The sequence below is a fragment of the Trichechus manatus genome, unplaced genomic scaffold (genome assembly GCF_000243295.1).
Source record: "Trichechus manatus latirostris isolate Lorelei unplaced genomic scaffold, TriManLat1.0 scaffold00131, whole genome shotgun sequence".
Lineage (NCBI taxonomy): Eukaryota > Metazoa > Chordata > Mammalia > Sirenia > Trichechidae > Trichechus > Trichechus manatus.
In genome coordinates, this window is record NW_004444067.1 from 2,520,078 (window position 1) to 2,546,388 (window position 26,311).

The 26,311-nt window shown below is 49.1% G+C and overlaps 1 protein-coding gene, 2 long non-coding RNA genes and 5 other non-coding genes across 8 annotated transcripts in view; 2 read left to right on the forward strand and 6 right to left on the reverse strand.

Moving 5' to 3' along the window:
• On the reverse strand, positions 1–1,141 carry LOC111822115 (uncharacterized). Its single transcript, XR_002825393.1, has 2 exons — positions 1,004–1,141; positions 1–149 (listed from the first exon to the last, which is right to left on the reverse strand). It is a non-coding gene; the product is annotated as an uncharacterized LOC111822115 (long non-coding RNA).
• Positions 1,142–6,112: 4,971 nt separating this feature from the next.
• Positions 6,113–6,184, reverse strand: TRNAA-UGC (transfer RNA alanine (anticodon UGC)). Its single transcript has one exon. It is a non-coding gene; the product is annotated as a tRNA-Ala (tRNA).
• Positions 6,185–10,569: 4,385 nt separating this feature from the next.
• On the reverse strand, positions 10,570–10,641 carry TRNAD-GUC (transfer RNA aspartic acid (anticodon GUC)). The gene has a single exon. It is a non-coding gene; the product is annotated as a tRNA-Asp (tRNA).
• Positions 10,642–11,154: 513 nt separating this feature from the next.
• On the reverse strand, positions 11,155–11,227 carry TRNAF-GAA (transfer RNA phenylalanine (anticodon GAA)). The gene has a single exon. It is a non-coding gene; the product is annotated as a tRNA-Phe (tRNA).
• LOC111822116 (uncharacterized) lies at positions 11,158–15,983 on the forward strand. The gene is made up of 3 exons (XR_002825394.1): positions 11,158–11,829; positions 12,956–13,027; positions 13,972–15,983. It is a non-coding gene; the product is annotated as an uncharacterized LOC111822116 (long non-coding RNA).
• TRNAD-GUC (transfer RNA aspartic acid (anticodon GUC)) lies at positions 13,110–13,181 on the reverse strand. The gene has a single exon. It is a non-coding gene; the product is annotated as a tRNA-Asp (tRNA).
• TRNAA-UGC (transfer RNA alanine (anticodon UGC)) lies at positions 13,430–13,501 on the forward strand. The gene has a single exon. It is a non-coding gene; the product is annotated as a tRNA-Ala (tRNA).
• A 1,400-nt stretch (positions 15,984–17,383) lies between the features above and the next one.
• Positions 17,384–26,311, reverse strand: part of DHX37 (DEAH-box helicase 37) — a 32,370-nt gene continuing 23,442 nt past the window's right edge. Inside the window, exons 17-27 of the mRNA XM_004385042.2 lie at positions 24,267–24,373; positions 23,904–24,092; positions 22,991–23,115; positions 22,610–22,726; positions 20,848–21,020; positions 19,881–19,995; positions 19,584–19,721; positions 19,266–19,360; positions 19,100–19,173; positions 17,735–17,832; positions 17,384–17,503 (exon numbers count right to left, since the gene is read on the reverse strand). Coding sequence (XP_004385099.1) covers positions 17,418–17,503; positions 17,735–17,832; positions 19,100–19,173; positions 19,266–19,360; positions 19,584–19,721; positions 19,881–19,995; positions 20,848–21,020; positions 22,610–22,726; positions 22,991–23,115; positions 23,904–24,092; positions 24,267–24,373 — 1,317 coding nt within the window. The 3' untranslated portion in view covers positions 17,384–17,417. The remainder of the gene's footprint in view (positions 17,504–17,734; positions 17,833–19,099; positions 19,174–19,265; positions 19,361–19,583; positions 19,722–19,880; positions 19,996–20,847; positions 21,021–22,609; positions 22,727–22,990; positions 23,116–23,903; positions 24,093–24,266; positions 24,374–26,311) is intronic.

Genomic DNA, 26,311 nt, shown 5'->3' on the forward strand with positions numbered 1-26,311 from the left:
TGTTTCCCAGCAAAGATCAACCTCTGCTGGTCAGGAGGGATGCCTTCCTTGTCTTGGATCTTTGCCTTGACGTTCTCAATGGTGTCACTGGGCTCCACCTCAAGGGTGATGGTTTTACCCGTTAAGGTTTTCACAAAGATCTGCATTGTCTGAGAAGAAAAAAAAAACAAAAAACAAAGGACCAAAAAATTTAGCAGGTAATTCAAACGTCATTACATTCCTAATCTAAAGAAATAATTTTTGTACTGGCTCAAATTAAAAAAAAAATTCACTCGCCTAAGAAACTTCACAATACAACCTGTGATAGACCTGACAAATATAACAAATTACCTCAAAATCCACGCTTAAACCACTTATGAAAGAAAGCATGAAACCCGACCAATATAAACTCAGCAGCCTTCCCCCAGCAGATGTCCCCTACTGACTCAGCAGAGTCTACCCCCGGCCCAAACCCTGCGTGGTTCCGTGATTGGTAAAATCGTCCTACACACATTTACGGGCAGGCGGCCCCACCCGAGATTGTGCGCTAACAGAAGGGGTGACGTCACGTTACAGCGCTGGGGGAGGGCTCCCTCTCAAGTGGGTACGAAACCGCGGAGCGCGGCACCGCGCCCTCTCACTGTGACCGGAAACTCAGCTTTTACGCCCAATCACTCCACAAAACTGAAACGTTAACGTCAGATTCCACTGCCCAACACCGTCTCACAAAACGAACGCACTCTGAGCCTCAGTCTCCCACCATTGAGGCCTGGTGGCCCTCTGGTGCTTTCTTTCTCCTCACAATCTTCCCTCCGCTCAGTTTCGTCTCTCCAACCCTTTTAGTTCGAAGCGACCGCCATCTTGCTGCGTTCGTCCCCCTCACGGCCACCCTGCTGCGGGACCCAGAAAACCAAAAGCCCAAGCTGCCCTCCACCCGCGGCGAGCAGCTATGCCTGCCCCCTCCCCTCCCTCACAGGCGGACAACCCCAAGGTCCCCAGGCCGGCGTACCAACTCCCTACTCACCAAGTGGTGGTGGCAGCAGCGAACACACAGCAGCAAAACCAGACACCGGCCTCGACGAATCTCGCTGCGACAGTGCCGACGCTTTCTTATATAGTCATCGCTGGCCACCGCCCCCACAAAGATCCCTCCGCAGAAACGCCGAGAAGGGACTATTTTACCCAGCACTTTCGGCAACCTAGAGAGAAAACTAGACCCTAAGCTCATCCAAGTCCCATCATAAAATGTTCTCCTATTAGGACTGGGGCTTTCGGACTGGGTCGGGCGGGTAGCAGGCCGCCGTCCTGAGAGGCCTGGCGGAGGGATCAGCGCGTTCGGTGTGTGCGGTGCCAGGAACGTGATGCGTCACGCCTTGGGGGAGGGGAGAGGGAGCGGGTGCCGGGTGAGGGCGGCTCGCGGCAGCGCGAAAACCCGGCGCGGTATTATCTGGGTGTCCGGAGCGGGTGGGCCCCCGTGGCCCGCGGCCCCAGCCCCGACGCCCCCTCCCCTCCGCAGCAACCGTCCTCGCCATTGGCGACACCAGCCCACGGCGGTCGACGGGTTCGGGCCAAGCGCCTCAGAGTCGGGGGCCGCCTCCCTTCTACCGCACCCTGCCCCCACCCGAATACCAGGGGTCTCATTTTGGTTCACGTTTGAAATGATGATCATGTTTTTGTTTCACTGTACCCCCCTGCAGGCCTGTCGCAAGGGTCCCCTAGGGTCCCAGCCCCCCTGCTGAGGCGGTCGGCGGTGGTGGGGGCGGGGTGGCCACCCCGAATGGAGCTGGCACCGGGACAAGGCGAATGACTGGACAAATCTCAGATTTGCGGCCCAGAGTCTGGGCCGGGACAAAGGCCAAGGCCTAAATCCAGGCCTCAGCTAAAGTCGGCCTGTGGTCGTAAGGACAAGCAGGAAGTCTTCAAAAACATAAATGAAACGATTTTCCAGTGGAGAAATGAATGTGGCGTCCCTAGATTGACGTAGGAGAAAGCAAGGAAATCCCACACAATTTTTTAAAATTATTTGAGCTGGAACTCAAAGCTGACACATACAAATTTCTAGGCTGTTCTTTAGCTTCCTGTTTATTCGCTGGGCCTTGGGTTTGTAAAGGTTGTACTTCATTGTAAACAAGAGGTATCAGAAATTTCACTTCTGTTGATGTTAAGTTCAGCTCAGAAATCCAACCCCGTGAGGACTAATATTTTAAAATATAAGATACTAATTGAATCTCAGCCTTGTATATTTTTGAGAAAAACAATTGAAATAACCCAAATACGAAATTTGCTTCCACAGGCAAATTCCATTTTGATACACGAGGAGAAAAAGGATCACCAGCCCAGATCTTTATTTTTATGATCTCTGTGGCACTTCTTCAGCATATTTTTTTAAGTGTTTTAAAATATATTATTAACATGGTGAGAATTTAAAACAGATTTTTGGAAGTTCACAGTGAAGTCTCCCATCCCCCTCAATTATCTGACTACTGTTCCATCTGGATCCTTCTAGAAGTACCCCCTGCATCTACAAATGTGTGTATTTTAATTTCTAACTGTAAAATCTTTAAGAAAAAATATAGAAGAGCCAGCTGACTGAAAAAGTTTCTGCTGTCAGGAATAGAATACATTCCTGTTTTAAATTATGAACATTATTTTTAGACACACTTAAAATGTGAACCAAACTAAAACAAATAATGCTATATATTTCCTATGGTAACCTATGTATGTATTTATGAAAACACAAAAGAGCTGAGTGCTGTTCAAAATAGATTTTAACCTCTGTAACCCTAAGCTTTTTCTAAGAGAATGAAGTAATGTGTTGCTGGGAAATTAAAAATGAATAATACAGAATGAAATGTCATTTCCGTGTTGAACTAGAGACCTCAGTGCCTTCCGATACAGATTTCTGTCAAGGTATTTCTCTTTCAATTTATGGAAAGAAACTTTAAAGAAATAAAAAGTTGAGGCTTCTTATGAGGTTATTCTCCCTAAATTTCAGGAAGAAGTTTTTAAAGGAACAAAAAACAGATTTTTTCTAAGGTGACCAGGCCTAGCTTTCAACCACACCCTGTTTGCTTTCGGCTGCCGCTTTGCTGCAAGTCTTGTGATTCCTGTTGCTTAAAGCCTGAGTCACGAGCTTTGTGACATGGTTATCTTCAAAATCAAAAAGTACAGAGAAAAACATGCCTGATTTCAGAGGCAGGGGAGGGAGAAGGAGGAGAGGGAAAAGGAAGAGGAGGAGAGGAATAGGCCAAGGGTTACCTCCAAAGAGAAAACAAAATTCCTATTAGTTGGGAGGATATTTATTGTCTCCAGCAGAAAAAAAAAAAATCTGTAAAATACTCCCTAACTTTAAGTCTAACAGTGGGTTACCTTTGAAGCAAACAAGTAAACATTTCTTTGAGGACACTGAAGTTGGGGAGAAGGAGCTCAGTAGAGGGCAATGGCCTCCCTAAAGAGGTGGGTAGTTTTCTAGAGAAGTAGTTCTCAGCCAGGAGCAATTTTGTCCCCCAGGGAACATTTGACGATGTCTAGAGACATTGTTGATTGTCACAGTTGTGGGGTATAGGGTGCTACTAGCATCTAGTGGGAAGAGGCCAGGGATGCTGCTAAACATCCTAAGAGGGACAGCTTCGCACAGCAAATAATTATCCAGCCCAAAATGTCAATGGTGCCGAGACTGAGAAACACTGCTCTACAGCGGATCTGTTGTTGTTACAACTGCTTTTCTACTTGCTGAGAAGGGCCCGCAAGGCCCAAAGTCTGAATGTCCCACTTGGACTCAGGCGCCAAGCATCAAGTCACGCTCCTAAAACCTAAAACCCCTGACCTAGAGTGGAATGTGCTAGAATGTGCGAGAAGCAGGATTAGTCATTGGATCTGTTTTCAGTTCCTTCCACCCACAGATCCGTCCTTTGCAGGCGCCCCAGAATAGATCGCTTCAGAGCTGGCACCAACGGAAAAGTGACAGAAGCCCAGCAACAGGGCAGGATTGGCTAGCAGATGTGAGCACGTGATGGGCTGAGCTCACAAAGGGCCTGGGTGTTTGGCTGCAGCTGGAGGTGGGGGTGGGGAGCAGAGTGGTTGGATTGGTGCCCACTTGTCTGCCTTTTTTCCTTTCCCCCAAAGGATTCAGATCCCCTGAAGGTCTCATCCCTGTAGGTGACTTAATTCAGCATCCTAAAAATGTCCGAGAACACGACAGTTGGCAAAATTTTTCCCCTAAGAGAAAGGGGGAAATCTGAGAGCTAGATGGGAAAGGTTTGCCTTGCTTTGTCGTCAGTTATATAACCCTAAAAGGTTGTCAAGAGGATATGCAGGGTAGAACACTTGCAAAAAAAAAAAAAAAAAAAAGCCCAGCAGATTTTATCTTTTTCCTGTTTACACAGGTACATTTGAATTGTGTGGCAGGCCACAAACTCCTTCAACTTTAACCAGTTTTATCTCCCACCAGTCAGAAAATCAGACTTAAGTTTCAGTCTCCAAATTTGCCAAATAGTGCCTTATGTAAAGTTCATAGAAAGTTATTTAACCTATTTGGGCTTTACTTTTTTATTTTTAAGTGTAAAATAAAATTTAACAGTTGAAATAACTTTTTTTTCTCAAAGATTCAACAACTCTTCTAGTAAACTCCATTTCCTAACACAAACCTTTAACAACAGCAACTTCTTGTGGTTTTTTTTTTCCCTATGGGTAAACTATTAGAAATGGTTACGTACAAGATACAAAGTCAAAGAGAAGCATATGATTAGTTTCATATTAGGCCTGATCACCTTAGAAATCACCTCAACGTTTTATTCCTTTAAAACTTTGACATTTAGAGAGGAATAACCTTTACTGAAGCTTGTTAGAAACAGGCTGTCACCAATGTGCCACCACCTAACTGGTGAGTCATTTCGTGAATTTCAGTTTCGTCAACTCAGAAATGAAGGCTTTGGGCTCAGGAATCTTCCAGATCTAAACTTTGTTGTTTTTATGATTCACACCATGAGGTGAAGTCAAATTAGAGAATGGGTGTAAAGAGGGGAGGAATTCATTATTACTGCAAAGAACTGCTCCCATAGAATGCAACAGGATCCCTTCTTTCAACAAAAGTACATCTTTTAATTTTAGTGATAAAACATACCAGGTTTCAGATAGTGTATAAATATAAACAGTTTGTGCACTAAACTCATTAATTCATAATTTTCTCCCTCTGTTATGGATTGAATTGTGTCTCCCAAAAATGTGTGTCACCTTGGCTAGGCTATGATTGCTTGTATTGTGTGGTTGTCCTCCATTTTGTGATCTGACATGCATATGAGTCAAAATCGACCTGAAGGCAATGGGTTTGGTTTGGCTTTTTGGTGTGATGTTAATGAGGTAGGATTAGAGGCAAGCATGTTAATGAGACAGCACTCAATCTGCAGGATTAGGTTGTATTTTGAGTCAATCTCTTTTGAGATATAAAAGAGAGAAGCAAGCAGAGAGGAGAGGAACCTCATGTCACCAAGAAAGAAGCGCCGAGAGGGGATCGTGTCCTTTGGACCCAGGGTCCCCGCAGTGAGAAGCTCCTAGACCAGGGGAAGATTGATGACAAGGACCTTCCCCCAGAGCCAACACAGAGAAAGCTTTCCCTGGAGATGGTGCCCTGAATTTGGACCTCTAACCTCCTAGACTGTGAGAGAATAAATTTCTGTTAGTTAAAGCCATCCACTTGTGGTACTTCTGTTACAGCAGTACTTGATGACTAACACACCCTCCGAAAACCCTGTTACTGACAGCACAAAACAAGGGAAATAGTCAGCAAAAAGGCTCAGACCCTGAAATGGTTTCCTCACTTGCACTCCGATGGCCAGAAATGAATCAACAGGCCTTTTACTGCAGTCACAATACCAGGAAACCTTTAGTAAACTCCCCAAATGATCATTCCACTCATTTTTGTGGTGGTTTCAATAATCAAATTACATTGTTGTCATTTTTTTTTTTTTTTTGCTAACTGCTCCTGTTTGCCTGTCTCTTCCAATAAATGTACATTTGGAATGTTAAAGATTTCAGGGTGGGAAAGTACTATTTATGATAATCACAGCTGTGGTTTTTTAAGGTTGAGCTTCTGATAGAGAACTACGGGTAGAAATGAGTTAGAAAAAGAAAGTAGTGGAGATGCTGGGGATTGAACCCAGGCCCTCATACATGCAAAGCATGCGCTCTACCACTGAGCTACATCCCCTAACTTTCAAAAAAAAAAAGCCTTTCTTGAGAATGTTTGCTATACTCTATTTTTGAGGTATTTTGTTTTACTCCTGATTAAAATATTGTATATTTAAGTGGATATTGTTGTTGTGGTTAGTCGCTGTTGAGACAAAAGCAAACCAAACTATATCATTTCCTGTTTCTCAAATGGCTGCTGCTTCATAGCTTTGCAGCTAAAATGCTGGTTGATACCAGAACCAAGGAACAAACAAAACTGACTCGTTCTTAAATTTGCTCTTCCCATGACAGGAAAGGGGGAAAGGAAAAGGAAAGTCTTTCTCTCCAATAAACAGACTTTGCCCGATGGCACTCCAACTTACGTATTTCTGGTTTCTCTTCCTTTAAAACCATTCAAACTTCAGTGACTTTGAAGTTTGCACATCTGCTTGAAGACTTTTTTTTTCCCAAAAGAAACTCTTCTAAATATAAGAATGGGCAAATTAAAAAGAAACATCCAGCCCTCAGAATCATGGTTTAAATTTAGAGGAAGGAGTCAATAATTTATTGAAAAGAGTCATTAGGAATTAGCATATCCCTCTTTTACAGGAAAAGCTTGGTGGCTTAGTGGTTAAGAGTATAACTAGTAACCGAAACGGTCGGTAGCTCGAATCTCCAGGCACTTCTTGGTAAACCCTATGGGGCAATTCTACCCTACCCTATAGGGTCTCCATGAGTCAGAATTGACTCTACAGCAACAGGTTTCCATGAGAGCTTATTAAGCACACTAGCGGAGAGAAGCCACACAAGGTTTACTGTCCTTCAAATCATCAAAAGGCCCTTCAGTGATGAAGGAGTGGGTAACAGACCTGGAGAGGGCAGAAAACAGGGCTCGAGATTTCCAGGCAGAACAGACTCTGTACACGGCAGCTATGATTTTACTATTACTTAACTTTCTGGGCCTCAGTTTCCTCATCTGTAAAATGGAGTCATAGGGTCCTTGTAAGAATTCAGTAAGTTACAGATAAAACATTTAGAACAGTGCCTGGTCCAAGGTAGTGCTTTGATATGTGAGTTGTTATTATAATAAATATTGTTATTATTTGCTGGGGAAGTGGTTAAGCGCTGGGCTGCTAACCACTAAAAGTCGGCAGTTGGAATCCACCAGCCCCTCAGCTGGAAAAAGATGTGGCAGTTGGCTTCTGTAAACGTTTTTGTTGTTAGGTGCGGTTGAGAGGGCTCCGACTTATAGCAACCATATGTACGATATAACGAAACACCGTCCAGTCCTGCACCATCCTCACAATCTTTGTTATGCTCGAGCCCATTGTGGCAGCCACTGTGTCAATCCATCTCGTGACGGTCTTTCTCTTTTTCACTGACCCTCTACTTTATCAAGCATGACGTCCTTCTCCAGGGACTGGTCCCTTCTGACGACATGTCCAAAGTGTGTAAGACATAGTCTCGCCATCCTTGCTTCTAAAGAACATTCTGGTTGTGCTTTTTCCAAGACAGACCTGTTCGTTCTTTTGGCAGTCCATGGTATATTCAATATTCTTCACCAACACCACAATTCAAAGGTGTCAATTCTTCTTCGGTCTTCCTTATTCATTGTCCAGCTTTTGCATGCACATGAGGCGATTGAAAACACCATGGCTTGGGTCAGGCGCACCTTAGTCGTCAAACAAACATCTTTGCTTTTCAACACTTTAAAAAGGTCCTTTTCAGCAGATTTACCCAGTGCAATGTGTCTTTTGATTTCTTGATTGCTGCTTCCACGGTTGTTGATTGTGGATCCAAGTAAAAAGAAATCCTTGACAATTTCAATCTTTTCTCCATTTATCATGATGTTGCTTATTGGTCCAGTTGTGAGGATTTTGATTTTCTTTATGTTGAGGTGTAATCCATACTGAAGGCTGTGGTCTTTGATCTTCATCAATAAGTGCTTCAAGTCCTCTTCACTTTCAGCAAGCAAGGTTGTGTCATCCGCATATCATAGGTTGTTAATGGGTCTTCCTCCAGTCCTGATGCCCCGTTCTTCTTCATATAGTCCAGTTTCTCGGATTATTTGCTCAGCATACGGATTGAATAGGTATGATGAAAGGATACAACCTTTATGCACACCTTTCCTAACTTTAAACCATGCAGTATCCCCTTGTTCTGTCCAAACAACTGCTTCTTGATCTATGTACAGGTTCCTCATGAGCACAATTAAGTGTTCTGGAATTCCCATTCTTCGCAATGTTATCCATAATTTGAGATGATCCACACAGTTGAATGCCTTTGCATAGTCAATAAAACACAGGTAAACATCTTTCTGGTATTCTCTGCTTTCAGCTAGGATCTATCTGATATCAGCAATGATATCCCTGGTTCCACGTCCTCTTCTGAATCTGGCCTGAATTTCTGGCAGTTCCCTGTTGATACACTGCTGCAGCTGCTTTTAAATGATCTTCAGCAAAATTTTACTTGCCTGTAATACTAATGATATTGTTTCATAATTTCTGCATTTGGTTCGGTCACCTTTCTTGGGAATAGGTGTAAATATGGATCTCTTCCAGTTGGCTGGCCAGGTAGCTGTCTTCCAAATTTCTTGGCATAGACAAGTGAGCACTTCAGCACTGCATCCGTTTGTTGAAACGTCTCAGTTGATATTCCGTCAATTCCTGGAGCCTAGTTTTTTGCCAATGCCTTCAGTGCAGCTTGGACTTCTTCCTTCAGTCCCATCGGTTCCTGATCATATGCTACCTCCTGAAATGGTGGAAGGTAGACCAATTCTTTTTGGTACAGTGACTCTGTGTATTCCTTTCAACTTCTTTCAAGACTTCCTGCGTAGTTTAATATTTTCCCCCATAGAATCCTTCACTATTGCAGCTTGAGGCTTGAATTTTTTCTTCAGTTCTTTCAGCTTGAGAAATGCCTAGCATGTTCTTCCCTTTTGGTTTTACAGCCTTGGAAACCCTATGGGGCAGTTCTACTCTGTCCTATAGGGTCGCTATGAGTTGGAATCTACTCAATGGCAACAGGTTTTTTTTTTTTTTGGTGAAGGGATGCTGCTACTCATAGTCACCCCAGCAGTGAACTGATGCTTTGCCGACCCTGTTATGGTGAGGCAGAGGGGAAGAGCAGGACAGAAATTAGGCGAGGTGTGGAATTGGGCTCTCTGTAAGCCACCCTGTGTCCTTATTCCTCCAAAAGAAGTTGGAGGTGATGTGAGGGGTACCTCCCCACTGCCAGCGAAACGGAAAGGTGGCGCCATAGGTGCCATTTGGGATACGATTTATGAGCAACCCCAGGGATGGTTCAGCAGGTGCCTCTGCTTCCTCTCTTGCCCACCTGCACAGCAGTCAGAGTGATCTGCTTGAAACGCGTCTGATAATGCATAAAACTTGTAGAATAAAATCCACCCTTCTTATCCCGGTTTATAAGGCCCCCACGTGACTGGCCCCTGCTGACTTCTCTGACTTCCTCGCCTACCTCTCTCTCTCAGGGCATTCCAGCCACGCTGGCCTCCTTGCCAGCTTCCTTCCCTCCTTAGGGCCTTTGCACTTGCTGTTCCTTCTGCTTAGAATGCTGTTCCTAAGATCTTCATCTTTCCGTTGTCAAAGTACTGGCACAAATGTCACCTCCTCAGAAAGACCTTCCTGACCACCTCTCTAAAGTGGCCTACGAATCCCACTCATTCCCTGTCAACCCCTTTGTTATTTATTTTCTTCATAGCATTTATCACTCTGTAAACCTGTCTTTATACTATTTCCTGTTTATCACCTGTGTCCCTCACTAGATCCAAGCTCAGGAGGGCAGGGCCTTGTCTGTCTTGTTCCCTGCTATATTCCCAATGCCTAGAACAATGCCTGCCACATAATAGATAGTCAGAAAATATTTGTGGAATGAATGTGAAACAATAAATGAACAAATGAACCAACAGGAGCCTGAGAAGGATGATAGCTGTCTTCAGGGAGTTGAGAGCGCAACTGAATTAAAGACAAGAAAACTTTTCAGCTTAGAGCCACCGTACCTCGCCATCTCAAATCCATAAATATTTTTTGAGGGCCAGCATCTCGGCTGGAGCAAGACATCAGGTGAAATATTTGCAGAAGACCTATCAGTCCCTGACAATAGAAGCTGACAGTTTGATTCTGGGAAACCATTATATAAACGAAACAATTTACAGCAGCGCTGTGGGGGATGCAAAAAAAGGAAAAAATACACTTCAGCGTGAGAACTTTGTCTTTTTTTTTTTTTTTTTAAGCCATGCTGCTAACCATTGAGAAACTAGTGACAAGGACAAGCAGAAAGTCAATAGAAAACTGCAAGACTGAATTTCGCTTGGTTGTTGAGTTTATTCTTCTAAAGAAAAAGAAGGAATTTATATGAAAATTAAAACTAGTTTACAAGAAAGTGGGAAAGAAAAGAAATCACAGCCTCCCCGTCGGGGAATCGAACCCCGGTCTCCCGCGTGACAGGCGGGGATACTCACCACTATACTAACGAGGATGAGCGCTGCGTATAAACTTTCAAGCGCTCCCTTTAAGGTATATGCGGCATTCTTTAACTATTAACGTGCCCCAGAGGATTATATACTGTACTTTATTGTACAAAACAACGAAAACGCCGACTTAATACCAGTTTAAGGAGATCGTTTCCTGCTCGGTCCTTGATTTAGCTGCGAGAGTTTAGAGAACAGAAACTAATAAACGCAAAGCAAAGATTAATGAACAGAGTATATGCTTATATATATAAGCATTTATGAAATAAAATAAATGGAGCCAGGAAAAACTTGTCTTTGTTAAATTTTCCCCAAATGGGGAGTTGGGGAAAATTTCGATCCTCCCTGGCTTCCAGGGGATACTACTCGGGGCTGTTTTAAAGAAAATGAAATCCCTTTGTTAGTTGGAAAGAGTCAGCTTTAATTTTTAAAAAAAAAAAAAAAACACAAAAAACAAAAAACGGTTTTCCCTCTCGCGAAGGAAGAGGCAGGGAATGTAAAAAAAAAAAAAAAAAAGTTGCTGCCGAAACCCGGGATCGAACCAGGGACCTTTAGATCTTCAGTCTAACGCTCTCCCAACTGAGCTATTTCGGCCACCAAGAAAGTTCGTCTCTCTTTTCTTCCTCCTCGTCGAGCTCGCAAGGCCCCGGCTCTTGGGCTGGGTTCAGCCTGATACCGGCACTCCGGAATCTGTCATCTACGTGCGACGGCCCCTCCTGCGAGAAACGTTCCCTGAGCACTCCTCCGGACACAGTCACAGCCACTTATTATATATTGTTAGCTTATTTTCTGATTTCTTCGTCCATTCTCTGCCTCCACAGCTGGCATGACAGCCCCAAGAGGAGCAAGGAAGTCGCCTGCTTTGATCACTACTGTATCCCTCAGTGCCTAGCAAAGTGCCTGAACCGTAGTAGGTGCTTAATAAATATTTGTTGGGTAAACGAACGAACAAACGAATAACCGAATCCTTCCTGGCTCAGAGCTCAGCTTCTCAAGCTTGCCTCTCTGCACAAAGGAATAACGTCACCCTTGGGTGCAGCTCCCCAAACAGCCTAAGGTGTGACAGGGACGCTGACCACACCAAGGCCTGTAGGAAGACACACCAACTAGAAGTGGCTTTCCTTGGGGCACTGAGTGACTCATATCCGGCCTCCAAACGTGGCCTTCTCTCCTTTGGGCTCCTGCTCAGTTTCAAGGTATGAAGAAGTCAACACGATGGTCAATATCCGGCATTGGCTCCCTGCTTCCCTTCCTTCTGGGAAGTAGGTGGCTGAGTGAGTGGGAGTAGGGAGGTCCTTCCTTTTTTGTAGTCATCCAATATGTATTTGCTGAGCACCTAATGACCGTCTGGCTATCAACAAATACCTTCACAAGATAATGTGGTATAATAGCAAACGCTAAGAAGAAAAATATATCACGGTAATGAGATGGAATACCTGGGGTGAGGGGACAGTAAGAGAAGGGGAGACCTGAGAAGACCTGAAGAATGAAGAGTCAACCATATTAAGATCTGGAGGAAGGGTATCCTGGGCAGAGGCAACAGCTAATGGAAAGGCCCTGAGGCTGAAATAAGCTTGGCTTGTTGGAGGGACAGAAAGAAAATGAGGTTGGAAGAGGTAGAGAGTGGGAAGAGAGAAGGGGAGGAGGGGCAAGGGCACAGAGGTGGGCAGTTTATTCTCTTTTGCTTTTGAGTATATGTTATGGATGGAACTGTGTCCCCCGAAAATGCGTGTCAACTTGGTTAGGTCGTGATTCCCAGTACTGTGCGACTGTCCACCATTTTGTCATCTGATGTGGTTTTCCTATGTGTTGTAAATCCTGTCTCTACGATGTTAATGAGGTGGGATTATCGGCAGTTATGTCAACGAGGCAGGACTCAATCTACAAGATGAGGTTGTGTCCCAAGTCAATCTCTTTTGAGATATAAAAGAGAGAAGTGACCAGCGAGACAGGGGGACCTCATACCACCAAGAAACAAGAGCCAGGATAATAGCGCATCCTTTGGATCCGGCGTCCTGCGCTGAGAAGCTACTTGACCAGGACCTTCCAACAGAGAGCGAGAGCCTTCCCCTGGAGCTGGCACCCTGATTTCGAACTTCTAGCTCTCTAGACTGTGAGAGAATAAATCTCTCTTTGTTAAAGCCATCCATTTGTGGTATTTCTGTTATAGCACACTAGATAACTAAAACAATATATGTACCTTTTTAATCTATCTGGAAGTTATTATTGCACAAGGGAGATGAGCGTTGACCCAGCAGAGGAAACATAAAGGTGAACCTAATGCACACAATACTGAGTACTTATTTACCTTTTTTCATTCAGGAACTATGCTTATTCCTGGAGGGCGCGACATCCTTTGTGTGTACCCTAATTTAGGCTGCTGTGAGAACGACTGTAAGTATACATCCTCGTATTGATCACGGAGTCAGAAAGATGCTCCTTTGCATTTAGAATGTTATATAAAACATGCAGTAGTCTCCCCCTCGGGGAATCGAACCCCGGTCTCCCGCGTGACAGGCGGGGATACTCACCACTATACTAACGAGGACGCACCCAACGCTTGTTTTTTTCCTGGTGAACTCATATACCAATCTCGTGCTCCGGATATCGCTACGGAGCGGGGTCTTCACAAGTGTAGCGTCTCTGACAGGTAAGGTATCTCCTGGGACCGCGGAGACGCCCCCTTGAGACTCTGGAACGAGGAAACGTGCGTGGAACGTGCGTGGAACGTGCGTAGGCAGAGAGAAGGCCTGACTTCCTGTATCACCATTTGTAAACTATCTTGGTTTCCTGTCAGGGGATGTAGCTCAGTGGTAGAGCGCATGCTTTGCATGTATGAGGCCCCGGGTTCAATCCCCGGCATCTCCACTTCGTGTTTTCTTTTCCCCTCTCCGTTTAAACCACAGTCCCGCGACCCGGAGGCAGAGAAGGGGATCGGAGAGGCCCCATTAGCCGGCCTGTGCACGGGGGTCGGGGGAGCCGCGGGGAGGGGGGTGGTGGAATAGGGAGCAGGGCTAGCAAACGCCCCTGGTCTTCATTACAGATGCCCGGGTCCCTCCCCTGGAGGTTTGGACCTAATGGGCTGGCGGCAGGCCGGTGAATCAGCGTTTCTAAGACAAACACTGCTAGTTATTCTTATCAGGCAGACAAACACCGGATTTCCAACGAGTGTTTTGCAGCTGGCCATTCATTCAATAACTCCTAAGAGCTTAATGCCAGATGTTGTGCCTGCACTGAGCACCTACTGTGTGCCCCAGGCAGAACGTCAAGTAGCCTGGTAAACCTGCGTAAGACAAGCGAGGTTTCTCAGCACTCACGGCATTTACATTCTCGTCCAGACGACTAACAATAAGCAAGCACGGATAAGTTCTATGAAGACAACGTAAGTGATGAGATGGAGGCTGAACGGCGGCGGAGGCTGCTTTGGACAAGCTGCCGGGGAAGCCTCTCTGAGATGACATTTCAGGTCTGCGGAAAGGGCACGTGCGGCAAAGGGAAAGGCAAGTGCAAGGGCCCTGAGGCTGTGGGGAGGGTATGGACTGTGTGTTGTTGGGACAGAAAGCAAGGCCCGTGCAGGGAACTTAGAGCTTGAGGGGAGAGGGGTTGAACTTGCTCTTCGAAGACACCGAAAGGCTTGACGCAGGGGAGTGACACAATCCGATTTAGGCTTCAAAAGGCTCCCTCTGGCTGCCACGTAGGGAATAGACTTTGGGAAGGCAGGGCCCGTGGAGGCTACAGCCATGGCCCAGTGGGAGTTGGTGGAAGCTTGTCCTGGGTGGAGCAGTGGATGACAGGGTTCTGGATAAACTGTGGAGTAATTCCAGCAGGACTTGAGGTGGGAAGTGGGAGAGACAGGACTCTGGGAAGCTTCCTATTCTGGAGGCACCCAGGAGCTGGTGGAGAGAGGGCTGTGGGAAAACTGAACCGGTTTAGAATATTCAAATGTGTCTTTGCTGTTTTACTTATGCACTTATAGAATTCATGTGTTTGTTATGACATCAGCAGGAATTTAAGAAAAAATACATAAGCAAAAGTGAGGGAAAATCAACATCCTATGGAAGCTCACAGTGACCATCATTAACACTTTTGTGGGTACCTAACCAGACTAGTTTCCATATTCAAGTCTGGGCAGGTCTCCTATGTATGTTTGGAGGTCCCTATGTTTGTAGCTGCAGTCACGGTCACACAGCCAGATCGAAAGAGACAAAGACTCAAGCGGGTGTAGAAGGGCCCAGGGGAGGCTTCCTTATGCTCTCCCTCCAGGAGGGTGACACCCAGCACCCTCTCCCCAGCCACCAAAAGAGAGCAGCACATGAGCAGTGTTTCTGCCCAGGGAAGCCCACTAGACACTCGGCGGCCGGGGTTATACTGGGGACCGCTCATGTAGGCACTAGCCCCTTGTTAGACAGGTGAGTTGTAAATATTGTCTCCCATTCTGTGGGTTGTCTTTTCACTTTTTATGCCGTCTTTTGAAGCACAAGTGTGAAACTGATGGTACAACCATATCACACAGTACTTCGCACGCCTACCACGCGTCAGCATTTCAGACTGTCAGAAGTACAGCAGGCGCTCAGCAGCACTTGTCGGCAGTGAGCCACCGTCATCAGGAAACAGAGGGAACCCTCCGGAAAGCCAAGTTCCCGGCCTCCAGCCTAGGGCCCACCGTGCAAGCAGGCCTTTCTAGGAGAGCAGTCTCAGCCTCCTCTGTGAACTCTTTCCATATCACATATAACTAGGGAGGACCCTGTTGGTCAGCTTTGCAACGTGGTTTCTTTTCACTCAGCACACACGTCCTAAACACTGCTTCATGTTAATAAGTATCACAGTGAATGGCTGCAAAGTATTTCATGCCATGGCTGTACCAGATAAACACTGTGGTATATACACACAGTGGAATATTATTCAGCCATAAAAAGAAATGAAGTACTGATACATGCTACAACATGGATGCAACCTGAATGAAAGAAGACACGAAAGATCACGTATTGCATGATCCCATTTGTTTGAAATATCCAGAATAGGCAAATCCATAGAGACAGAAAGTAGGTTAGTAGTTGCCGAGGGCTGGGGAAGAAATAAGGGGGTAGCTGCTAATGGGCACGGGTTTTCTTTTTGGGAATGATAAAAACATTCTGGAATTAGGTAGTGATGATGTTTAAACAACTCCAAATACTAAAAGCCACTGAATTGTACTCTTTAAAATGCTGATTTATACGGTATATTAATTATCTACCAATAAAAAAAAATTTAAAAAAAAAAGAGTTCCCTAATGATGTTTTTTTCCTTCGCCGTGGTGGCTGAGTGAAGGACGGGAGAAGTAGGGCAGGAAGTCAGCTGGGAGGCTGCTTGGGTACCCAAGAGATGGTGGTTGGGAGAATGACTTTCACACATACTTTAGTGTGTGGTTGGAATTTTCTAGAAAAGCTGGTGATCGGGATTTTTGATCGTGAAATAACCCAGTTCTAGATGTTAGCAAGGAATTAAAGCTTTCCTCAATCATGGTGTGGAACAAGCAGAATGAGTTTGGAGGTTGCCTGGGCTGTGGGCAACCACCTCTGAAGCAGGAGGGGCTGAGCTCCAGGGAGGGATATGCCATGAGAAGGGACGGGTTGTTGGGGGAAGGGGACGTGAGAAGCCCCTTGTCTAAGGGGCAGGCGGGGAAGAGAGACCTTGCCAAGGACTTTGAGAGTGACCTGGGAGGTAAGAAGGCCCAGCAGCATGAGGCTCCCTCGGAAGCCCTGAGACAGTGTTGTGAGGCTGCAGCGGGATTCCTGCCAGATCGGTGGACAAGCCGAGCTCAGGGAGACAGCAAAGTGCCCACGTGGGTTCTTTCAGAGTCTGTTGGACGAAACCATCTGGGCGGAAGGAACACTGTCATTTCATAATTCTTTCTTCACCAAACTCCGTGTCTGTGGCGAGAAGCCAACCCATTGCCGGGCCTATCCTGGGGAGGAGTTGTACTCTGGGTGCGTCACCCGAGTCCTCACCACAGAGGACTAGGGCCTTCTTGTCCCTCGTTCTCCCCTGGGGACCTACTCTGCCCTCCCCCCTTCCTTCTCTGCCACCAGGGAAGGAAGCTCAGGTCAGGGCCCCTCTTCAGGCCCACAGAGCAGCTGTCATGTGCGGGCACCAGCCAGGTGCAAGGCCCGCCCTTGGCACATGGCAGAAGTGAACGAGGACGTACCATGTCAGAAGCTGGCCATCTGGTCAGGGAGGACAGACGCCCCAGTTCTTGTGGCCACAGCACAAGAAAGGTCTGGTGGCCACTTGGCTGCTTTCACAGAAGGGTGTGGAGACTGGGGGAGGCCCTCAGCCAGGTCCCCAAGGTCAGAACAGAGCTGTCCACTCGCCTGAGGCCAGTGCCAGGCATTGAGAGGTGACTGCACCCCCGACTGTGGGGATGGTACCCCACCTTCAGGGAAGAAACGCAGCCAGTATGCTCCAAGTGCCACCACTGGACAAGGGACAGATGCCCTGCTGCTCCCAAACTTCACTCCCAGCCCTGCGACTAATGTGGTTCGAGAGCACGTTTATACACAGGAACCAGCAGGTGGGATAAAAATGACCCATCACATAATAAACTGTTACAAACACTGTCCCAGCTGGGACGGACTGCCTAGATGCGGCAAGCTTTGTCCAGAAATGGGCTCAGATGAACAAGCATCTCCAGGGGCCTGATCTGCCTTCTGGGAGCAGGCCAGGGTCTGGAGTCACCATACCGGACACTGCCTTCTGCCAGTCCCCTGGTCTCCTGGCTGGTCCTCGGCCCGTAGCCAGGTGCCGGTCAGCGGTCAGAAGTGGGGGGCCAGGCTTTCTCCACGTCGGGGTGCATGGCCTGTGGAAGCCACTCGCAGTACTCAGCCAGCAGGTCTGCAGGCGGAGGGGGACAGCGTGTCAGAGGCAGCTCTGAACTCAGGGACTTCCCAGAGAAGGGCAGGAGAGGAGGCCAGCCGTCCACTGCAAGAGCCCAGGCCGCAGTCGAACGTGGCAGATTGCCCCGCAACCCTGGCTGACCCCGCACACAGTACGGCCCCCTGCCTCGGAGGGCCCCATCCTGTCCATCCCACCTCCTTGGCACGGGGCACCCTCGGTCCAACGCACATTTGGGATTTTTCTTCCAAGCAGCCAGCAAGGCGTCGCGGCAGTCTGCTTTCTCAGCAACCAGGGCTTTCAGGACACTCTCCGTCCTGGGCTGCAGCCTGCCGGGCGGGGAGAGGGTGTGGGCACTCACTCCGGGCGGGAGCCGGCACAGGGGCCTGACGGCAGGGTGGCGGCACCACCGGACCAGCCGTGCCAAGAGGAAGGTGAAAGTCTGCAGGTGGTCCGGCGGGGGCCCTATTCTCCACTGTGCTGGGTCGGGGAGTCTAGATGCCCCCTTCTCCTGCTACCCCTGTTTTAGTCTCCCGGTGCTGCTGTAACAGAAATACGCTAAGTGGGTGGCTCAACAGAAATTTATTTTCTCACAGTTTAGGAGGCTAGGGGTCTGAATTCAGAGGAAGTCTCTCTGTCCGCTCTGGGGGAAAATCCTTGTCTCAGCTTTTCTAGCATTCCTTGGAGATCTCCAGGTGGCATCTATTTTTCCCCTATTCCTGCTTGCTTCTGGGCCTAGTCTGCTTTTTATATCTGAAAAGCAGATTGGTTCAAAACACACCCTACACGGATTGTCCTCATTAACATAACAAAGAAAACCCTATCCCCAAATGGGATCACATTCACAGGTTACCAAAAACCTGTTGCCCGCAAGTCGATTCTGCTTCATAGCGACCCTATAGGACAGGGCAGAACTGTTCCACAGGGTTTCCAAGGAGCAGCTGGTGGATTTGAACTGCTGCCTCTTGGATAGCAGGCAAGCTCTTAACCACTGTGCCACCAAAGCTCCCATATCCACACATTAGGGGTTAGGATTTACAACACAGACTTTTGGGGGCTGCAATTCAATCCATAAAATCCTTCTTTGCGCCCTCTAATACAGCCACACTGCCCTCCATCAGGCGAGCAGGACACCTCCTGCTAACACCTGGCAGCTCTGTGGTGGGTTGGACAGTGTCCTCCAAAATTCACGTCCACCAGGAGCCTCAGAATGTGATATTATTTGGAAATGAGGTCTTTGTAGATGTAATTAAATTAAGGTGAGGCCATACTGGAGTAGGGTAGGCCCTAAATCCAATGACTGGTGTTCTAAGAGACAGAAAAGAGAGGCCGTGTGAAGACAGAGGCAGAGACTGGAGTGATGCAGCCACAAGCCAGTGAACATCTGGAGTCAGCAGAAGGTGGAAGATGAAGGAAGGATCCTCCCCTAGAGCCCTTGAAGGGAGTGTGGCCCTAATGACGCCCTTGACTTTGGACCTAGGGCCTTGAGGACGGCGAGAGAACACGCTGCTGTGACTTGTTACGGCAGCCCTGGGACATCCACAGGCTCCTGCCCCACCACCCTGCCAGCCGTGGTACACTCACAACTGGCTTTACCTGGCCCATGTCTTTAGCATTGTGCTGGGGCTGGACAGCAGACAGCCTTGGTACGAGGCCAGCTTGTGGAAAACCTAGAGAGACCACGGACAGGGGTGAACCACCCGTTTATCTCCTGCCCACAGAACCTAAGAAAATGGCCAAGGGAAGCCACTTGGCTGCCTACCTGCCCTTCCAGTAGAAACCGGGCAAAGTGTTTGTAGCGGTCGATGCCCTCGGGAAAGTCCACCTGGACCTCGGGAAGTGGCCAGCCAACCCGATCTGCGGGGCGGGAGCCGGTGAGCACGAGCCCGGGGAAGGACTCTCCACTTGCCCCTCGACCGCCCTCCCAGTGTCGGCCCTGACCACCAGGCCCTGCCCATCAGAGAGAGGAGGCCTGGGCGGACCCTTCTGCAATGCACACCTCCTGGGGACAGATACGGGACGATGTCTCCCGGGGCCCAGCTGGCAGGAGGGCCGTGCAGCCAGGAAGGGGCCTACTCACAGAACACGCTGCCGCGGTGGCACAGCACACGCCCCATATTGGGGCAGTAGGCAGGGGGTGGTTTCTCGGCAGGTGGCCCAAACTGGCAGTAGGGAGGCAGGAGCACGGGGATCCACAGCACCTCCACAGCTGAGACACCTGGGGCACAGGGGGAGCCTGGCGTCACAGCAGGCCTGCTGCCAGGGGACGAGGTCCAAGTCCTCGTCAGGGCCCCCAAGGTGCCCTCCTGGCTGGAGGCCTGGTGGACGTGCATGTCGGAGCCCCAGGGGGAGCCCCAGGCCAGCCATGGCTTCGCACCTTTCATGTACATCTTGGTGGTTTCCACGATTTCCTGGTAGACCACAAACTCGGGGAGTTCTCTGAAGAGGACAGAACTGGGGTGGATGAAGACAGGGTCATCAAGGAGGGGTGTCTGTGGACAGAGAGGGTGAGTGTGCAACGGTCCAGGAGAAATTCAAGCACTGGTGCCCTCCATGCGTGCTTCCGCCACATAAAGATTCAATTACACACTCTCGGCCAAAAAAGTGAGATGGATAAACACAGTGTGGCCCATCCACACGGGGGAATACTACCTACTCAGCCACAAAGAGAAATGAAGCACTGATTCCCGCTACCACATGGATGCACCCTGACGACATGATACTGAGTGAAAGAAGCCGGTCACAAAAGGCCACACAGCCTATGATTCCATTTCTATGAAATGTCGAGAACAGGCAAGTCCATAAAGACAGAAAGCTGACGGGTGGTTACCAGGGGCTGGGGGAGAATGAGGAGTGACTGCTAATGGATGCAAGGCTTCTTTTGGGGGGGATGATAAAAATGTCCTAAAACTGACTGTGGTAACGGCTGCGCAGCCCTGTGAAAACATGACCTACCAGTGAGCTGTGCGCTGTAACTGGGTCAGTTCTATGATGTGTGAGTTACATCTCAGTTTGCTGTTAGTAAAAAAAGCTGGGGGGAAGATAACCTCACTCTGCAGAGAAATGCATGACTGGGCCAGGCGTGTCTAGGTGCCAGGACTCAGATGCGATCCTTGTTTCTCCCATCCCTGTGGGAATTTTCCCAGAGGCTGCAGGGACAAGCGACTGAGGAGGACACGCTCACCCCGGCCCCCAAGGGTCCCGTCAGCCTGCCCCTTGTCAAATGCTCAGAGCCAGGCGTCCGGAGTACCCAGGCTGGCAGGACAGTGGGGCGGGCGGAGGGAGAGCCCCAGGGCTCGACGGCTGCCCCGCTGCCCCCCGCCGCCAACCCCAGCTGTGCCCACCTTGTAGGCATTCCTCCACCTGTCATCCAGCAGCTCCTCACTCTGGACCCTGCGGGCCAGGTGGTCACCCAGGCCGGCTGTCACAATCTGCCGCAGGTAGGTCACCTGGCTCTCGGAGGGTGGCTGCATCTTGGGGTCCACGAAGAGCTCAGCCTCAGGGCACACGGCATTGACTGGGGGAGACCAGGCAGAGGTGAGGACCAGCTGCCTCAGCGGAGGGCTGGGGCCTGGGCCGGCTCTGCCGGGGACCTTCTGGCACCTCCCACACCATGACCCATGGTGACCCCATGCGCTACAGAGTAAACTACTCCATAGGGTCTTCTTGGCTGTAATCTTTATGGAAGCAGATTGCCAACCTTTTCTTCTGTGGTGTGGGTTCGAACCACCAACCTTTAGCTTAGTATGCAAATGCGAACTATTTGCGCCACCTAAGGACGTAACCCCTTAGCCCCAGTGAAAGGAACAGGTCTGCAGAGCAGACGACCCGAGATACAGAGTCTCCTCTGTAAGCATGCACGATGAGGGGAGAACGTTCCTGCCTCATGCCTTCCCTTGGGTGCTGCTGGCAGGAAAGTCCCGTGTTGCTGAGCCAGGTATAGACTCTGGGGCAGGGGATTAGACAGAGGGAAGCGGCTCTGCCTGAGAGAAGGGAGAGGAACCCAGGTTTTGGGGAAAGACCCTGGAGGGAGGGAAGTGAGGCGGTGACTTTGGGGCCCTGGTGCTTCAAGGGAGAAGTGACAGTAAGAAGAACAATGGGAGAACGACCAAGGAGGGAGGTGGGGATGGAAACGGAGTTTTGGGGTTTTTTGGTCTGTTGTAATGTCCCCCAGTTCATTTCTTATTTGGGTTATTTGTGTCCTGTCCTGTTTCTCTTTTGTCAGTCTGGTCAGTGGTTTGTTGATTTTGTTGATCCTTTCAAAGAAACAACTTTTGGTTTTGTTGATTCTTTCTATGTTTTTCTGTTCTCTATTTCATTTATTTCTGCTCTGATCTTTATTATTTCCTTTCTTCTGGTGGCTGTGGGCTTTTTTTGCTGTTCTCTATTGGTTCGAGTTGTACAGGTAATGTTTTGATTTTGTCCCTTTCTTCATTTTGGTGTGTGCACCTATTGCTATGGACTGTCCTCTGAGGCCAGCCTTGGCTGTGTCCCAAAGGTTTGGGTACGATGCGTTTTCATTCTCGTTTGATTCTAAACATTTTTTGATTCCATCTCTGCCTTCTTCTATCACCCAGTGGTTTGTAAGCAGAGTGTTACTCAGTTTCCATGTAATTGATTTTTTTTCTTGCTCTTCCTGTTGTTAATTTCTACCTTGATGGCTGTGGTCAGAGAAGATAGTTTGTGTTATCTCAACATTTTGGATCTTGTTGAGAAATTGATTTTTTGTTTTGTTCTGAGGTATGCAATGTAAATCCCCTTCTGTCTCCCCTACAAAACCGTTGGTAAATTCAAAAAAAAGAGAGAGAAAAGGAAAGAGTGGGGAAGGAAGCAAGCACACAGTAGGGACAGGACACAGACACAGAAGAACGCAGGGACTCAGCCACCTGAGACCCAGCCCCCGACACCTGCTAGAAGCTTCCAGCCTCCCATGCCGCAGCCCAACCTTGCTACAGACAGGTCCAGATGCCCCTTCATGCCAGGGGCAAGGCTGCAAAGCCAGCTGCTCTCAGTTCTGAGGACGAGCAAGCCCTCTGCACGGCTGGCCATGGTGTGGAAGAACGGGAGGGAAACAAAGCAGGCTGGGATCCACTTGGGAAGCCCTACCTGCAGTGGTCAGCTGGCCCCGCAGGCGCCGGATCTCCATCATGGCCTTGTACCGCAGCCCGTTGGCCTCACAGAACTGGGGCGAGCCGCCTGCAAATTCCCAGGCTCCCACGGCACCTGCAGGGGGATCAGGGGGTGGGGGGCTGCTTGCTTGCAGCCCCCACCACAGTCCCTCATCCCTCTATGCACCCGACTGGCCACCTCCACCAGCCCCTCTGTCCACCCCACCCCAGCCCCACCACCTGCACACCCCTCACTGGCCACACCTACTCCAGCCTCTCCGTCCACCCCAACCCCAAACCCTCCCCCTGCCCCGACTGGCAACCCCTCCCAGTCCCTCACCCCTCCATCTGCCTCCCCTGCCCCCAGCCAGGCACATACCCAGGAGCACCATGAGGTCTCCTAGCAGCAGAGAGGCCCCCTGCCCTGCCCAGGTCCTCTTCATCTGGGCCACGCGGGCCCGCTTGCCCTTCAGCATGGCGAGCTCCTCGTCGCTGGAGGCTGGTCTACAAACACACACACCACCGGGCTACCGCCTGGCCGCCCTCAGGGCTCAGGGGCAGGGGACACACTCATCAACCAGGACAGGTCACAGAGAGACCTCAGCCCAGTGGGGTCCCTGATTAACACAAGTGAACTCTTAAGCTCAGCTCAAACTTCACCACCACAAGAAATGAGGATGCCATAGTATTCTTGCACGGCACACGTGGCTCGAAAGGCCGAACTCTGTTCACGACACCAAGTGCCCTCCCCAGGGGTATTTTAAGACACTCATGCCATACAAGGGCCCAGCCTGGAGGAGCTGGAGTTACCTGCAGAAATGCTGGCAGAAAGGAGCCTTTGTGTGGATCAAGCCGCAAAAGGCAAACACGCGAAGGGGGGTGCGCCACGTGGAGCCATGTCCTAATGAGATCACTGAATCCCGGCTCATTCTAGGAGCCAGCATGGACTCACCATTGTAGTCTAAATCTCATGACATCTACAGTACACTCAACGCATTTTTCTATTTTTTGGCACCATTCTTTCAACAGCACTGTTTTTCGCTGGTTATTACAGACTTTTGGCAGCTGTTTTAAGCGGATTCACTGTCAGTGAACTTTTTCTGAAATCAATGACTCCAATTGACAGAGACCCCCCCAGGGGCCCAAGTCTCGCCATCTCACTCAACCTGAAGAGGTGGTGAGAGGGGAGGTGAGACAGCAAAGGACTCAGAGAGGACGAGAGGCCTGCCCGAAGTGCCCGAGGCGCTCCCCCTTAGGCCCGACACGACCCCCCCAGTCCCCCAGCCTCACACCTGTCCAGCTCCTCGAACAGTTCGCGCACCGTCATGGCAGCCACGATGGTGATGGCGTAGGGCAGGCAGCCATGCTGCTGGCTCAGCGCCAGCATCTTAGCATAGCGGGGCGCCACGGGGAATGTGGCCATGGTCCTGCCCAGCGGGGTGATGGGGCAGCTGACCCGGGACCTCTGCAGCTGCTTCACCCTGGAGGATAGAGGTGTGCAAGGGATCAGGCCCTGGTGCTCAGTCAGCTCAGGCTGGTGTGTGTGTGTGCAAGTGTGTGCGTGTGTGTGCGCGCACACACGTGCGCAGTTGAGGAGGGACCAAGGATGGGCAGAAGCCGCGCCCCCCACCCTCCCCACCCAGCCCCTGATCTACCTCTCTGCTTTCTGGGGCGCCTGCAGAGCCCCCAGCGCGACGAGCAGCTCCTCAGCAGCGATGAGGGCCTCTATGGAGGGAGGGGTCGGGAAGGGGAAGTTGATGACCTGGGGACACAGGAGACGGCAGGAGACAGGAGTGAATGCAGAGACACACGCCCGGGGACTGCCTCCCCAAGCAGAGGGCCTGGCTGGGGCTCATGGGCCTCCGCGGGGGTGAGGTCAGGCGGGGAGGGATCATGCAGCACCTCAGGGCCCAAAAAGAACTCTGCATTTTTACAGGGAAACCACTGAAGACAGTTTGGCAGAAAAGTGACTGGTGTCACCAAACAACCCAACCCATTGCCGTAGAGTCGATTCTGACTCCCATCAACCCTATAGGACAAAGTAGAATTGCTCCACAGGGTTTCCAAGGCTGTAACCTCTACAGAAGCAGACTGTCACATCTTTCTCCCTCAGAGTGGCTGGTGGGTTCAAACTGCCGACCTGTTAGCAGCCAAGCACTGTAACCACTATGGCACCAGGGCTCCTTGGTATCACTTAGGGAAAGGCATTAAAAATGGCTGCCTAGAGATACAACTATCAGCCTCTACTCATCTGGAGCAAAAGAGAAAGGAGAAAACCAAAGACTCAAAGAAACTAGTCTACAGGACTAACAGTCTACATGAACCACAGCCTCATCTACCCTGAGACCAGAAAAACTAGATGGTACCCAGCTACCACTACTGACCATTCTGATCAGGGCCACAAAACATGGACCCTGATAGAATGGGAGAAAAACATGGAACAGAACCTCAAATTCCTAAAACAAAACAAAAACAAAAAACCAGACTTACTGGACTGGTGGAGACTGGAGGACTCCCCAAGACTATTGCCCTGAAATTCTCTTTAAACCCTGAACAGAAACTAGCCTTTGAGGTCATCTTTTAACTACATAACAGACTGGCTCACAAAAAAAGAACACCATCTGTGAGTACTGTGCTCTATAAAAAATCATCTATGAAGACTAAACAGTCAACAATTACTTTAAAATGAAGATGAGAATGTAAGCGGGCAGGGAAGCTAGATTAATGGAAACAGAACAACCAGAATGGAAATACAAAGAATGTTTACGTATTGTGAAAAATGTAACTGATGTTACTGAACAATCTGTACATAACTTGTTGAACAGGAACCTAAACTGCTGTGTAAACCTTCACTGAAAAGCCAATAAATTAACAAAAATAAAAATAAAAAAGAAAGTTGCCCGGAGCCAGACTGAGTTCAAACCCCTGCCCTGACACTTTCTAGCCATGTGACTCACAGCCAGGTACGTCTCAGTGCCTCAGTTTCCCTATCTGTATAATGGGGATGGAAATACCAGTAACAAGCTCCAAGGGTAACACGGGGAGTCCCTGGGTGGCACCAACAGTTAAATGCTGGAGTATTAGCTGTAAGGTTGGCGGTTCAAACCCACTCACAGGTGCCTCGAAGGACAGGCCTGGTGATCTGCATCTGAAAGGCACAGCCTTGAAACCCCTGTGGAGCAGAGTTCTGCTCTGCACACATGGGGTCGCCATGAGTCAGAATTGACTCTCCAGCAGCTAACAACAACAGGATAACACGGGCAGAATGGGGAGCGCATACTTGGCACCCACTACATCATGGCTACCCCCACTTTTCCTAGATGAAGAAAGTCAAGCCCAGCAAAGCACGCAGAGCACCGATACTCAGAAAGCCATAGCAGTAACGACACAGGATGTACTAAGTTTAGGAAACGCCACTGGGAAATGGGCCGCAAACGGGGACAGCAGTTATCCCGAGGGATGGACTGCACCTTCTCTACGCTGTTCCGGAAGTACCTGAACGTCTGTGACTTTGTAAGCATTACATTTGCAAACAGAAAAATCAGTAAGGACGTGCTTTTCCTAAAAACAGCAGAAGACAATTCCTAGTTCTGTCACTTATTGGGTGTGTGCTCCTGGCACTTCTCTGTTAAATGGGGATTCAGATGTCCACCTTACTGGGTGCGGGCCTGATCGAGATGCTGCACGCAGCACCCAGCTG